The 16,243-nt window shown below is 38.4% G+C and overlaps 1 protein-coding gene across 2 annotated transcripts in view; it reads left to right on the top strand.

The window, feature by feature from the left end:
* Positions 1–232: 232 nt before the first annotated feature.
* Positions 233–16,243, top strand: part of LOC132391211 (protein furry homolog) — a 260,162-nt gene continuing 244,151 nt past the window's right edge. For both annotated transcript variants that reach the window (XM_059964113.1, XM_059964112.1), the window contains exon 1: positions 233–583. In XM_059964113.1, the coding sequence (XP_059820096.1) occupies positions 379–583 (205 nt within the window). In that variant the 5' untranslated portion in view covers positions 233–378. The remainder of the gene's footprint in view (positions 584–16,243) is intronic.

Raw genomic sequence — 16,243 nt, 5'->3', positions numbered from 1 at the left:
GTTTGCATATAAAGAATACATCTTCATAGTTTGCTGTATTTTTTTCCTGAAATTCTTGTAAATATTGCAATTACTTCCAGATATTTAACAGTTTGTGTGGAATAGCACTTTAATTAATTAATATGTATATATTTTAACTGTATTCTGAAACTACACACTGCTAGTAGGAAAGATCTTTTGTAATTCTACACCTAAATAAAGCCTCACCCACTAACTTGCTGGACTGCTCTAGCAGGTGCAGGAGCTGAGACTGTGAGGTAAACTATGGACAAATCAGATAGGTAGGCTTGCATACATCAGAGGAACAAGATCCTCTGAGAAATCTTTCTTTGCAAAGCTGAGTTTACTTCCTGTTGTTCAGTTGACAAGACCATTTCAATGGCACTTGACGGTAGTAATTTCAACTCTGGGATCAAAGATGCCTCAAGTTTACTCCAAAATGAATTCAGTTCAAGATGGAAAGTTAGTCTTTCACCGGAATCCTTGAAAAGAGAAGAAAGTGATGGAAAAGATAATAGGAACTATAGGAATGTAGAGCAAATACACATACGGCGACCCAAGAAAAGACCTTCAATTTTTCCAGGTAGGAGGTTTGTGATGTCAAATAATTTTGAATGACTATCAAGATTTTCAATAAATGCAGATTTTTTTAAAAAATGTCATGTGTATGTACAATCAAATAATGAGATGTTGGTCAGTTTAACAATGTTCTGTCTGTTTTAACAGCACAGTTTGCCACAAGTGTTTTATATACAAGCGTATTTTTTAAAAAACTGCCCATGGCAAGGGTTTGTTTATGATCAAGTGGAGCAGATGGAAAGTGACTGTAAAGCCAGCAAATAGTAATTATCTTAAGTTGGGTTTTGCATTCCTCTTCTTCAGTAGTGCCTGAAGATTGTCGATAAGCATGTTTATTTCAACCATATCACAATGTGATCTGTGAGAACATTTCTGAATTATTGCAAGGCATTACAAAATGTGAAACTGCATTAAATGATGTGTTTTCATTGCATTATTGTGTTGGGTTCTGAATTTTAAATAGTGGAATGATGTCTATGAAGTATTCACATTAAAGAAGCTGATTATTTTGAAGTATTTCTCATGGCAAGTTAATTTTTGGTTGACCATAAATGAAGACAGGATATTTGGAAAAATATATTTTTGAGATTTTGGTGAAGAATGCTATTTGAATTGTGAAATAGAACATAAGAAATAGGAGCAGGAGTAGACCATCTGGCCCATTGAGCCTGCCCCACCATTCAATAAGATCATGGCTGATCTGTCTGTAAACTCAGCTCCATTTACCTGCCCTTTCCCCATACCCTTAATTCCCTTACTATGTAAAAACCTATCTAAATAAATACATTTAGTGAAGAAGCCTCAACTGCTTTCCTGGGCAGAGAATTCCACAGATTCACCACTCTCTGGGAAAAACAGTTTCTCCTCATCTCCGTCTTAAATCTTCTCCCCTGAATCTTGAGGCAATGCCCCCTAAATGGTACCATTTAAATGGTAATTCCTCTGTGATTATGTAAGATAACTGATCTTCCATTTCCCTTATTTTGGCGTTCCATTATATTTGTGCTGCCGCACTGCCCAAAATCCCCAATAGACATCATGGGGAGGAGGTGTATGACCTGCTTCTTTCAATTGCCAAACAAAAACTGGGCACTACAGATTAAATTTGTTATCTTTCTTGTTGAATGTGAAATATTTAGTATTTAGAATCTGTGTTTTGGTATTTGATAATGAACTTGATAGTGAAATGCATTACCACATAAATATGATTTTTTAAGTAGGTGGTTCTTGTGTTTTAGTGCTAATTGACTAAAACAATCAATATTGGTAGAAACCAAACTGCAGATTGTAAAATACAGGACAAGATCAGAAGACATTTAGTTTAATCCTTAAGAACGCTATCAATTTCTGTTGCACTAATCTCACTCACCCAGGTAAAGTAGATGTTATAGATCCTTTACTTGTGATTTTTTATTACAGTGCCAGAGACTTCATGTGTCTACTCCACAGAGAAACATTTTCAATGGAATCCACTAATTTCCTCAAATCCTGGCAATATTAGCGATGATCTATAGTCCCTTGTTTCTCTATGTTTATACTGCTTAGTTAATTTGAGCTTGTAAGCACACCATTCAGGCTGTTGTGTATATGTTATCTCAATGCACAGGTGATCCAATTAGTTTCACAAACCTGCCCTCTCCATGTTGCCTGTCATTTTATTTTTTTTTCTTTTCAATTACTTACCCAGCTTTTTTTGACCATGACAAGTAGTAGAATGACTTGACAATTTTTCCCTCATCCCTATTACTTTGTTCATTAAGATCTTTTACTACAACGCTATTTTCTTGTTTTAACCACATCCTTTGATTTCTAGCAGTTTACCAATCTCTGTTCTGAATATTTCAATGAATGAGTAAAACTTTGCTACTGTCTGGTAAAACTACTTGAGCTGAATAGCTGACCTTCATTGTAACCCATTGTTCCAGATATCCGTGTCATCACCAGACATGTATCTGTAAAACCCACTGTGAATTTTGTGTTTTAATAAGATCACCTTGAAAGTGTAGATCCACATCTTACTAAACAAAATCACCATTTTAATTTTTATGCTTTTTTCTTGTTATATTATACTGGTTGTAGTTTCTTGGTTTATCCCACACCCTTTTTGTGAACAGTCCAAAGACAGCACCCAGATATTTGGAAAACTGTGGCCAATACCTCAGCTATTTCCATTCTTGCATCCCTCAGCATCCAAGAATGCAGCACATCTGTACTGAGTGATTTATCCACTTCAAGTATCACAGGCCTTTTCAAAGCAGAAAAAGAACAGCTTGACAAACCCAGTGTTTTGAGCATTATTTGTTGAAGGAAGGCGTTGAATTTGTTGAATGTCAGCATTCCAAGACAGGACCTTGTGTCAGGTTTTCACCCAAAGCATTGACAATTCCTTTCTCTCTACAAATACTGCTTGATCCATTCAGTTCCTTCAGATTTTCCCCAGACACAGATATAGATACAGATACAGATACAGCAACTGCAGGGTCCTGCATCTCTGTACTTTTACTAACTTTAAAATTTTAGCACATCCATATCTCAAGTTCTTTGTTGCAACTCCAGAACAACCTTAATTCTTGATAAGTGCTTGAAGAACTCACTTCACATCTCAGTTGTGCTTTCAACTACTAAGAACAAAGTTCCTTTTCCATCCTTAATAGGTCCCTCTACTCTTTGCTGCCCATTTACTCTTTATATACTCTACCTATTTCCAAGTCTTGGAATACTTTCTATATTTGTCACCAGTCGCTCTTTCTTTATTTCTTTTCAAAGTATCAAGTAAATTTATTATCAAAATACAGGTATGTCACGGTATACAACTCTGAGATTTGTTTTCTTGCAGGCATACTCAGTAAATCTAGGAACTATAATAGAATCAATGCAAGACCACACCCAACATGCCAGACAAATGACCAATGTGCAAAAGAACACAAATTGTGCAAATACAAAAGAGAAATAGAAATAATAAATAGAGAAAATGAGATGAAGAATCCTTAAAAGTGTGCCCATAGGTTATGGGAACAGTGCCGTGATGGGGCAAGTGAAGTTAGATGAAATAATCCCCACTGGTTCAAAAACCCTGCTGGTTGAGGGGTAATGGCTGTTCCTGAACAGTTTCATTTCCTTTTCTGCACTCCTCTGAAAGATTTATAATCAGTCTGTTTCCTGCTGTTTCAATAATCTAACATCTATCACATGCTTTATTTTCTCTTTTATCTTACTCCTTTGATTATTCAGGGATTTTTTAATTTCTCTGTTGTCCTCTTTTTGAACGTAAGTGAATTATTTTTTCCCTGACAAATTTTGATTCCTATTAATGCTGTTATGAAATTCTCCCTCAACTGACACCTGCTTTATTCCTCCAAACCAAATTCAGAAATGTAATGGGGCTCTTTGCCCTTTATTTATATCACCTTAACCAGCAATGGGAAATCAAAGTACTCCATTATTGCCAATCTTATTTTTATGCCAGTTTCTCTACTTTCTCCACAAATTTACTCTTCTATGTATATCTTTTTAACCTGTTGACAGTCTATATAATAGTCCCAGTTGTTTAATGGTCCTTTGGTCCAACCAAATAGTTGCAGTATTTATTTGTTGTACGGTATCCTCTTCTCCAAAAACACAACATTTTTAAAATCAGTACCACTACCCACTCAGATTTTCTTCCCTTCATTACCAGGAATATTTAACATCCAGTCATGTCCATTTTTAGCAAAGTCTCAATGATTGGTACAGCATCTATTGTAGCATCTTAACATAATGGCATGGCTCAAAGGGCTGGAAGGGCCTATTCTGGGCTGAATCTCAATCAATAAGTAAATATAATGAAGAATGTAAGAAGCACAGAAAGTAGCAGACTCTGCCCAATTCATCATGAGTACATCCTTCCCCACCATTGGTAGTATCTACAGGAGGCTGCTGCCTCAAGCTAACGTATCATCAAAGATCCCTGCTGTACCATCTTTTCTCAGCTTCCATCAGACAGCAGATACAACGGGCCAGAAAGGCCTATTCCATGCTGTGTCACTAAATATGTAAATTCCCAGTAACCTAAAGCTGTTGACTCTCTCCACTTCTGATCCCCTAAGATAGACAGGTGCCTGAAGTTCCATACTGCCAGGTTCAAAAACAGTTACTTCCTTTCAACCATTTAGTTCTCAAACCAAATGGCAAAATCCTAATCACTAGAGCTTGGGAACTCTGTTACAACTGTTAGTTTTTCTTTTTGTTCTAATTGTATTCTTTCCTGTAAATATTGTCTATGATTAATGTTCATGATTTTCTTGTGAATGCTGCTTATATGGTGCTCTGTGCCAGAGATGCTGCTGCAAGTGTGCTTTTCAATACACTCTGCATACATACTGTATACTTGTGCATATGACGATAAACTCAACTTTGACTTTGGCTATGTAGTAATGACCATACTGTGAACACCAAATGCATTACATTAGTGAATTGTTGTTGTATTACCTAGTTTAAGTAACAGGAAAGTGTGGAGAGAAGAGCTGAAAGCATAGTTATTCCACCTCCTATGATTATCCCTCTTGAGTAATATTTATTTTTTCTTTGTGATACCACTATCTCAGATAATGCTTGGAAGTCTGAGGCTTAATGATAAATGGTATTCTTCTAACATGCCTTTTGCAGACTAGCATTTCCATGACTACTTTTTTTTCCCTCTCATCTTTGTAATTGGGTTTAAAAACCTGCAGTCAGAAAAGTAAAAGCAATAGAATACTTTTAGATAAAATTATTATTTAAATAAGGGCCACAGAGGTAATGCTCATTGGATACCAATATTACTGTTGAGTCTTTATCATGATGCTCAGCTGTTCCACTGCCAATTTGATTTGGATCCTGTCCTCCATCCTAGTCAGGATCTAAAACTAATGGTCCCTCAACTCTGTTTCGATATCGCTGCAATTATGACAAGATTGAAGCTGTATTAGTTGTGTATGAGTATGATAAGGGAGTGTTGGAATTTGATTCATGTTTCCTTGAGCGATCATGCCTCTCCCTTCCTGCTAGCTCAATCAAATTATAAACTTGAAGGCCACCTTTTCCTTGGCATATTGAATCATGCCCCATTTGTGAATTTAATCTTCTAGAATCTTGAAATTATCATCAGTAAACCAGGAACCATGCTCCTTGTCTTCTCCCATTTGTCTCCTGCTGTTTCTTCGGCCACATAACTTACAGTAAGGTGGTATAATTGATGCACTATCAATAACTCCAAAAGATCAGAAATAGAGTAAATACTGAAAGGCTTTTATTAGCAGTAAAACGGAGCACGTCCATGCCGGATGACTGCCCTGGACTGTGGGAGGAGCAGCGACACAATCACCTTTATCCAGGGGCCTGTGGGAGGAGCCACAGGAGCAGTCAGCAGAGGGGCGTGTCCAAGACAGATATACATGGTTTACCACAATGATATAGTTTAAAATGTCCCTTTCAAAGGCAGACTTCTGTGAGCTGGATGTGCAGATAATGCCCAGCAGCAGAATTAAAGTAATTTGGTAATGATAATCTTAAGGGCTGTTTCCCTTATTAGGGAGCACTGCCTTGTGAAAATGAGTCTGTGCTGTTGCATCAGACTTACATTTGAAAAACTTGACCTTAATACTGCAGCATGAAATGACACTGTAAACCACATGGCACTGGTTTCATGCTTGTCATAATGATCAAATTAATTTGGAGGGTTAAAATGTTTTAACGATTTTTTAAATAGCTAAAGAAATCTCCATAAGACTTGGAATGTTAAAGACTGTATATGTATAGTAACATTTAAGATTCTAGAGATTACAAAGATGACCTCTGTCCAAAACTGTTTATTCCTCTCCATAAATGCTGCCAGACCTGCCTAGTTCCTCCAGCACTTAGCGTGTGTTGCTCTGGTTTTCTAGCAACTGCAGAATCTCTTATGATTACAGGAAAGAAGATGAAGGCGATGCATTTCACATTCTCTCTGTCTCTGTGGATTTTGATAAAGTCCCATATGACTAATTCAGAATCCTAAAAGTATGCAAAGGTCAGTGGCAAATAAGAGGAAAGTGGTAAGTTGGGTCCAAAATGGACTCCATGGCAAAAAACAATGGTGTTTTAATAATCTCGCTTAGTGCTGGATTCTTTGCTTTACATTTACTTGCAACGATTGAAACTCAAATGTAGCAGCCACAAGGAGCAAGTTTCCAAGTAAAAAGAGAACTGCTAACATGGTTGATGACCTGGAAAATAGTCTTTTTTTCCAATGTGAAATAAGTAACATTAGAAAAGGAGATAATTTAAAGGTGATTAGTGAGGTAAATTTTTTTACACTGTGTAGTAGATGCCCAGAATCTGCTCCTTGGAAACAGATATGATGGGAGCATTTAAGAGACGTTTAAACAGGCACATAAACCCACAGGGATATAGGCCAAGTACAAGCAAATGAGATTAACAGCACAGTAGCAGGTTAGCACAGTGCTTTACCGCACCAGCTGCAGAATCAGAATTTCATTCCTGCTGCTGTCTGTGGAGTTTGGGTGTTCTCCCCATAATGGTGTTGGTTCCTTCAGAATGTGCTGGTTTCCCCACACTTTCCAAAGGCAGATCCAGGTTAGCAAGTTTGTGCATGCCATGTAGGCCCTGGAAGTGTAGCACACTCCTCGCTGATTTATTTAATTATTATTTATTTTGAGATACCATTCAGAACAGGCCCTTCTGGCCCACTGAACTGCATCGCCCAGCAGCCATCCTATTTAACCCTAGCCTAATCACAGGACAATTTCCAATGACCAATTAACATACTAATCTGTACATCTTTGGACAGTAGGAGGAAACCAGAGCACATGGAGGAAACTCACACAATCACAGAAAGCACATAAACACATTTTAGGTGATGCTGGAACACCCCATGCTGTAATAGTATCATGCTACAAGGCATTTCACTGTATATTTCAATGTACATGTAACAAAGTCTTTAGTTTAAATTGGCATCATAGTCTGAATTAGATAGATAGATAGATATATATATATAGTGAGCCTGCCTGTATTGTTTTCATGTCATGGGACCGTTGATATCCACCTGGAATGACAGATGGAAACAGTGGCTTGTTGACTTGTCTCCTGCTATAGTGTACAGTACTAGCATCCTGACATGTTCCCTGTTCTGCTGTGCCATATAAAGTATGATCTACTATAACTGAAATACTTATGAAGGATCTTCATAGCAATCCTATATCAATGTGATGCTAAATCTTAGCATTTGGGAATTCACAACATTAATCTATTATGACGAAACTACATAGCAAAAAATTGACCATCTAACTAAAAAATGGGTTTCTTTGCAAAATAGGCACACTGCAAATTAAGCTGCTGCTGAATGTGCATTCCATCAAGGAAAGCTTCCATCAGAAGCAGAGTTTCAATTCAACATGTTGACAGTCCATTTCCCTACATAGAAGCTGCCTGACTCGTTCCATCCATTCCTCCAGCACATTGTATATAGCTATAAAATATGCTCAACACTTGAACTGCTGTTACTGCATTGTTTGGTCTCTATTTTAATAGTCTTAAGTGCACATTAGTGGATAACAGATTAAGTTTTATGAATAGTCGTATTTAACTCCTTGTATAAAATGTACAATGGTTTCAAGAAGTCAACTGCACATTTGATTATTGTGCATAATCATTTAGTGTACGATCAAGGCAAAGTACATACTGCAATTCCAGTTTAGCAGTTTCTGGGTCATCTAATCCCCACTGATTCCTCTCAAATATTTTTAACTACAAAGAATTACTAAGGCTAGTTCCCTATATACTTGTACCATGTTATTCTGTATAGCAATTTGTTAACGCAACTATTGTACCTGGTGTCCCCTACTGAAATTGTTTTCATTTTATAGATTTCACTTATAAGCATTTCTTAGCTTCCATATTCTTTCTGTTCATCATTTATTTATTATTATACTTAATTCAAGTATTTAGATTATGATCTACTGAAAGTGAAAGTTGTTGTGAGACAACAAATGTATCTAAGTGTTGGATTATTGCTAATGTTCCATGTTTTCATTACCAGGATAAACTGAAAGGAGTCCATGCATTCACTCTCAAGGTGCAGAGATTAAGCCATTCATAGCATCTGGTATTCTTTGTAAAATTGGTAATAGCAGGACGTTCTCAAGATATGTAAAATCATGACACCAGTATCTGACAAGGTTGATATTTGGCCCATGTGTTTTAAACAATAAAATCTTGGGGAGTGACCTTTTATTCAGGGCTAGCTTTGAAACTGCTAACTGTGTTGTTCTCACAGCAACTTCAAAAGCAAGCAAAGGTAATTTAACTGTGGTATTGAGAATTGGAGCATCAGTTGCTGCAGCTATTGTCATTTATCTTGTCAAGTAATGTGTCTTTGGCAGTTTCAGATGCTACTGCAGTATAATGGTTACAGAGTCATGTACAGATATTTAAAATAACAAGGTAACTTTCCATCCAGTTGCACTTGAAATAAGCTGAACTGAGAGACAGATGTATTTAGTGGTTGAATTTTTGACTAGTTTTGCAATGGATATATTTGTCAGCTACTTTTAAAAAAAACTGGACACTTGCATATTGTATTTTAAGCATCCTTAAATCCTGTAAGTGTAGGATATAGGAAGTATAAATATGTCATTTCTGCATGACTTATTTGACTAAGTATCTATATTTGTCGATATAGATTTAGTGGCTATATTATTAGGCAAATTAATAATTTTCAAATTATTAATGCAAATATCTAATCAGCCAGTCATGTGGCAGCAACTCGATGCATAAGAGTATGCAGACCTGGTCAAGAAGTTCGGTTGTTGCTCAAACCAACTGTGGAATTGGAAGAAATGAAATCGAAGTAACTCAGGTTCAATCCTAATCTTGGATGTCTGTGTGGAATTTACACACTCCCCTGTGATTGCATAAATTACACCTGGATACTCCCAATTTTTCTCCACATGTGAAATGCAAGATGGCAGCTCTGATGCCTTCTGGTAATACCATCAAGCTTAGCATGATGCTAAGTTAGCAAGTTTAACTGAAAGTGCATGTGCCTTTCAGTTTCTATATAGAATGGATGTTAATGGTCTTCAGGACAAAACAGCATCTCTGAAATTGAGATCAAGATTAAAAGTATGTCTGCTCAATAAGATAATAAGATATAGGAGCAGAAGTAGGCCATTCAGCCCATTGAGTCTGCTCTGCCATTCAATCATGTGTTGATCCAATTCTCCCAGTTATCCCCACTCCCTTGCTTTCACCCCATACCCTTTGATGCCCTGGCTAATCAAGAATCTATCTATTTCTGCCTTAAATACACCCAATGACGGCCTCCACAGTCACTTGTGGCAACAAATTCCACAGATTTACCACCCTCTGACTAAAGTAATTTCTCCGCATCTCAGTTCTAAAAGGACATCCTTTAATCCTGAAGTTGTGCTCTCTTGACCTAGAATCCCCTACCATGGGAAATAACTTTGCCATATCTAATCTGTTCAGGCTTTCTAACATTTAGAATGTTTCTATGCAATCCCTCCTCATTTTCCTGAACTCCAGGGAATTCAGTCCAAGAACTGAATTCCTCATATGGTAACCCTTTCATTCCTGGAATAATTCTCGTGAATCTTCTCTGAACCCTCTCCAATGTCAATATATCTTTTCCAAAATAAGGAGCCCAAAACTGCACACAACACTCCAAGTGTGGTCTCATGAGTGTCTTATAGAGCCTCAACATCACATCCCTGCTTTTGTATTCTATACCGCTAGAAATGAATGCCAACATTACAATCGCCTTCTTCACAAATGACTCAACCTGGAGATTTACCTTGAGGGTATCTTGCACAAAGACTACCAAGTCCCTTTGCATCTCTGCATTTTGAATTCTCTCCCCATCTAAATAATAGTTTGCCCATTTATTTCTTCCACCAAAGTAGGTGACCATACACTTTACAACATTGTATTTCATTTGCCACTTCTTTTCCCATCCCCCTAAACCATCTAAGTCTCTTTGCAGGCTCTCTGTTTCCTCAACACTACCCGTTCTTCCATCTATCTTTGTATCATCAGCAAATTTAGCCATAAATCCATTAATACTGTAGTCCAAATCATTGACATACATTGTAAAAAGCAGCGGTCCTAACACTGACCCCTGTGAAACTCCACTAGTAACTGGCAGCCAGTCAGAGTAGGATCCCTTTATTCCCACTTTCTGTTTTCTGCCGACCACCCATGCTAGTAACTTCCCTGTAATTCCATGAGCTCTTATCTTACTAAGCAGCCCTATGTGCAGCACCTTGTCAAAGGCCTTCTGACGTCTACTGCATCTCTTTTATCTACCCTACTTGTAATTTCCTCAAAGAATTGCAGTAGGTTTTTCAGGCAGGATTTTCCTTTCAGGAAACAATGCTGGTTTTGGCCTATCTTGTCATTTGCCTCCAGGTACTCAGTAATCTCATCCCTAACAATCGATTCCAACAGCTTTCCAACCACTGATGTCAGGCTAACAGGTCAATAGTTTTCTTTCTGCTGCCTCCCACCCTTCCTAAGTAGCAGAGTAACATTTACAATTTTCCAGTCATCTGGTACAATGCCAGAATCTATTGATTCTTGAAAGATCATCGTCAATGCCTCCGCCATCTCTCTAGCTATTTCCTTCCGAACTCGAGGGTGCATTCCATCATGTCCAGGAGATTTCTCTACCCTCAGACCATTAAGCTTCCTGAGCACCTTCTCAGTCATAATTTTTACTAAACAAACTTCACTTCCCTGACATTCTTGAATGTCCAGTATACCTCAGACATCTTCTACTGTGAAGACTGATGCAAAGTACACATTCAGTTCCTCTGCCATCTCTGCACCTCTCATTACAATATCTCCAGCGTCATTTTGTATTGGTCCTATATCTACCCTCGATTTTGCTTTACCCTTTATAATACTTAAAAAAGCTTTTAGTATCTTCTTTGATATTAGTCACCAGCTTCCTCTCATAATTCATCTTTTCCATCTGAATGACCTTCTTAGTTTCCTTCTCCACATTTTTAAAAGCTCCCCAATCCTCTATCTTCCCAATAGCTCTGGCTTCCTTGTATGCACTCTCTTTTGCTTTTACTTTGACTCTGACTTCACTTTTCAGCCACAGTAGTGTCCTTCTTCCCTTTGAAAATTTCTTCTTATTTGGAATATATCTGACTTGCACTTCCCTCATTTTTTGCAGAAACTCCAGCCATTGCTGCTCTGCTGTCTTTCCTGCAAATGTCCCTTTCCAGTCGACTTTGGCCAGTTCCCTTCTCATGCCATTGTAATTTCCTTTATTCCACTGAAATACCAACACATTCGATTTTATTTTTTTCCCTCTCAAATCTCAACGTGAACTCGATCATATTGTGATCAGTGTTCCCTAAAGGTTCCTTAGCCTTAAGCTCTCTTACCACCTCCGAATCATTGCACAACATCCAATCCAGCACAGCCGATCCCCTAGTGGGCTCAACAACAAGCTGTTCTGAAAAGCCATCTCTTTGACATTCTACAAATTCTCTCTCTTGAGGTTCAGTACTGACCTGGTTTTCCCAATCAATTTCCATGTTAAAATCCCCAAAGTTTATCATGACATTGCCTTTCTGACACGCTTTTTCTATTTCCTGCTGTAATTTGTAATCCACATCCTGGCTGCTGTGTGGAGGCCTGTATACAACTGCCATTAGGGACCTTTTATCCTTGCCATTTCTTAACTCAATCCATAGAGACTCTACACCTTCCAATCCTATGTCATCTCTTTACAATGATTTAATATTATTTCTTATACACAGAGCCACACCACCCCTCTGCCTACTAATCTATCTTTCCGATTCACCCTATATCCTTGGACATTAAGCTCCCAATGGCAGCCAACCTTTAGCCAAGTTTCAGAGATGGCCACAACGTCATATTTGCCAATCTGTCCCTGAATTTCAAGATCATCCATTTCATTCCTTATGCTGCGTGCATTCAAATACACTCTCAGTCCAGTATTTGGTGCTTTCTGGTTTAACTGCACCATGTCTCTATTGCCCTGTAACTCACACCACTGGCTTTGATTAAGCCTCATTTCCTGTCTGTTCTTTCTATAATCTTTGTTGCATGCTATCTTTGATTTATTTCCGTTTTCCCCTTCCTCAGCCCTATCACTCCAGTTCCCATCCCCCTGTCAAATTAGTTTAAACCCTTCCTAACAGCTCTATTAAATATGCCTGCTAGGATATTGGACCCCTTTGGGTTCACGTGTAACCCGTTCTGTTTGTACAGGTCGTACCGCCCCAAGAAGAGGCCCCAATGATCCAGGAGTCTGAATCCCTGCCCCCTACACCAGTTTCTCAGCCACACATTAATACACCTGATCATGCTATTCTTGCACTCACTAGCACATGACACAGGCAGCAATACTGAGATTACTACCTTAGAGGTCCTGCCTTTCGCTTCCTATCTAACTGCCTGAATTCTCTCTTCAAGACCTCCTCCCTTTTTCTACCTACATCATTGGTACCAACATGTACCAAGACTTCTGGCTGTTCACCCTCTCCCTTCAGAATACTCTGCACCCGATCTGAGACATCCCGTACCCTGGCACCTGGGAGGCAACACACCATGCAGGTATCTCTATCAGGCTGACAGAGCCTCCTGTCTGTTCCCCTTGCTATGAAATCCCCTATGACTATCACATTCCTCATTTTCTTCTCTCCCTTCTGCACCACAGAATGAGGCTCAGTGCCAGAGACCAATCGTCGTGGTCATCCTCTATCAGGTCATCCCCCTCAACTGCATCCAAAACGAGATAATGGTTACTCAGGGGGATGGCCACAGTGGTGTTCTCTCTCACGCTTCCCTGACTGTCACCCACTTACGGTATCTAACTCCTGCATTCTCAAGGTGACTAACTCCTTGTAGCTCCTCTTTATCTCCTGTTCACTCTCCCTAATAAGCTGTAGGTCATCGAGCTGCAGCTCCAGATTCCTAACATGGTATCTCAGGAGCTGCATCGCGGTGCACCTGGCGCAGATGTGGCCATCTGGGAGACTGGAAGATTCCCAGGATTCCCACTGTGGTAAACCATGTGTATCTGTCTGGACATGCCCCTCTACTGACTGGTCCTGTGGCTCCTCCCACAGAACCCTGGATAAAGGTGATTGTGTCACTGCTCCTCCCACAGTCATCCAGCATGGATGTGCTCCGTTTTACTGTTAATTAAAGCCTTTCAGTATTTACTCTACTTCCAGTCTTTTGGAGTTATTGATAGTGCATCACCCACAACCGTCACCCAGAGCAAAATACTAACCCTACCAATATGCTCGCTATTCCTCAAAAAAAAGACAAAGAAAAACCATAAACTAAGTCCACTTACCCACTTACCTCATCGAAGCCCACTTTCACTGAATGAGCAAAAGCCTGTCGCTTCTACTCTCACCCCTGACCTACTCCCGACAATGGCTGCTCCACTTAGTCCTTCTGTACTTTTATTTAGTTCATCGAGCTTAGTTGCCGCCACTGATCGGCCACACACAATGGACTAATATCTGCATTAAGAAGCCGTGCGAGAGCATTAGAAAGCAATTTTATTAATAGAGACAAGTTCAGTTCCTTATGCTACTTTGGCAGGTGTCCAAGCACTACACAAGACAGAAGATGTTTAATTTTAGAGGGAGATAAGGAAATTACTGAATTACAGCATATCAGGACTATGTACATCTACAAATTTAGAACCAGAAATGAAAAAAATGAATGAGACCATTAGGGATTATATTGTTATATTAGAAGATCCTGAGCTATGTTCCTTCTAAGCTGTGCGCGTGTGCACATGCACACATGTTTTTCAACCAGTGCACGAAGGAAATTAATGTGCACACAAAAGGTTAGTTACCTAAAATTACGTAGTAATTAATAATTATACTTATTGAAAATAATCTTTTAGCTAAATATTTCTGTTAACTGGTTAGTTGGTTTTTCAAATACCACAATGCACGTCACTGATTTACGTCGCCTCACCTTTCCTGTTCCGGTTTGTACAGCTGCATCATGGCGGCAGCCATCTTTGGCGGACAGTGTTCATAACATAAAGTTTACAAAGATCGGTTTCAAATCCTGTAGACAGCTTACTAAGTTTTATTGAAAAAAAATATTGATTCACTATGTCAAATTCAAAAGAAGCGAAGGGCGTGAAGCGCAAAAGAACTGTAAATTTGTTTAAAGTTAAGTGGCTTAACAAAATAGTAGAAACTGCTACACCGAAAGCAACATGAGATCATGAATGTTCAGCTGCGAGAAATATTTATATAAGATTTGGAAACTGGAGTTATCTGTTTGTATTGTTGTGATGCGAAAGTTGCTGGAGAATTTGCTAGTGGAAAGAAGTGGGATGATATTTGGAAATGACTTTTTGAAGCATCATTTGGCAAGTAACTTTGCTCAAATGGTGGCATTTGTACTTCAAAGTGAACAGTTTTGTGACCTTGCACAGTTGATGGGGGAATCTTTCTTGCACTAGTGGGGACTGTGAGCAAGGTTAACTCAAAAACAAGCTGAGAAACTGTTTAGGTGAATGTCATTTGGATATGTTAATGAGAATCAAAAGCTATCAGTTGGATGGAAGTTCTATTAGTCTAGATAGAGTTTACAAAGAATGGGTGAATGCTAAAGACAGGCCAGAGAAAAATTAACAGTGACTTAAATATGTATGTTATTTTCTTGTTAATTCTGCGCAGTTTTATGTCAAATATTTTGTAAACCTACATGAACTGTGCCACGTGTGCATTCAGTGTGCACATACTTTTGTCACAGGAAAAAAATTTGCACGACGTAAGATTTTTGCACACACTGACTACTAAAAATTAGAGGGAACATTGATCCTGACTCATCATTGTAATCTTTGTGCTTTTCTGAAATGAATGCTCTTTGACAAGTGTGGGAGTGATTTAACAGATCAGTAAATTCACTTTCAAGATTTAACATTCAAGATTCAACATTCAAGATTTAACATTTGAGCATGCATGATAATTGCCACTTAAGGACAACAGATTCCAAAAATGCTGAGGAATTTTAGCTGTTGCTTAATTATGTTGCACAGGCAAATGGCAGTAAAAAGCTTTGCAAATCTGGTATTGATCCAAACTCTCCTGAGTAAGTTCGGCACAAAACTTAAGACTGATAGGAAACCAGATGTTGTTGAAATGAAGATCATCTACCACAAGTATGCCAATTAAAAGCAGTAACATGCTTCAATTGCGCAAAGGGAACATTCATAGTCTCAATGGTAATACTTAAACCAAGATTGTAAGCCTAAAATGATCAACCAAATAGGTACTTAATATATGACAATGTAAATAATGCAAGTGAGATAGGAGAGCTTTGAAGCTGATGAACAGCTTGAAGCATGAAGCTTTAACAGCATACAGTACATACCATCATTGGCCGTAATAAAATGCAGCAATTTTAAAATTAAAGTGCGAGGTAATGTTAGTGTATTGATATGCATACTGATATTGTACAGTGGCCAGTTGCTCAGTTATATGTGCATCAAGAAGTTCAGTCGTGTCCGGGTAATTTAAAGCATGATGAGGTTAGATATTAAGAGTAGTTTCTTATAATAGTCACTAAGTAAGGCTATCTGTTGGAGTAGATGATGGAATAAATG

This window comes from Hypanus sabinus, chromosome 3, assembly GCF_030144855.1.
Source record: "Hypanus sabinus isolate sHypSab1 chromosome 3, sHypSab1.hap1, whole genome shotgun sequence".
Lineage (NCBI taxonomy): Eukaryota > Metazoa > Chordata > Chondrichthyes > Myliobatiformes > Dasyatidae > Hypanus > Hypanus sabinus.
The sequence above is the reverse complement of the archived record's forward strand: the minus strand, read 5'-3'. Positions and strand labels throughout refer to the sequence as shown.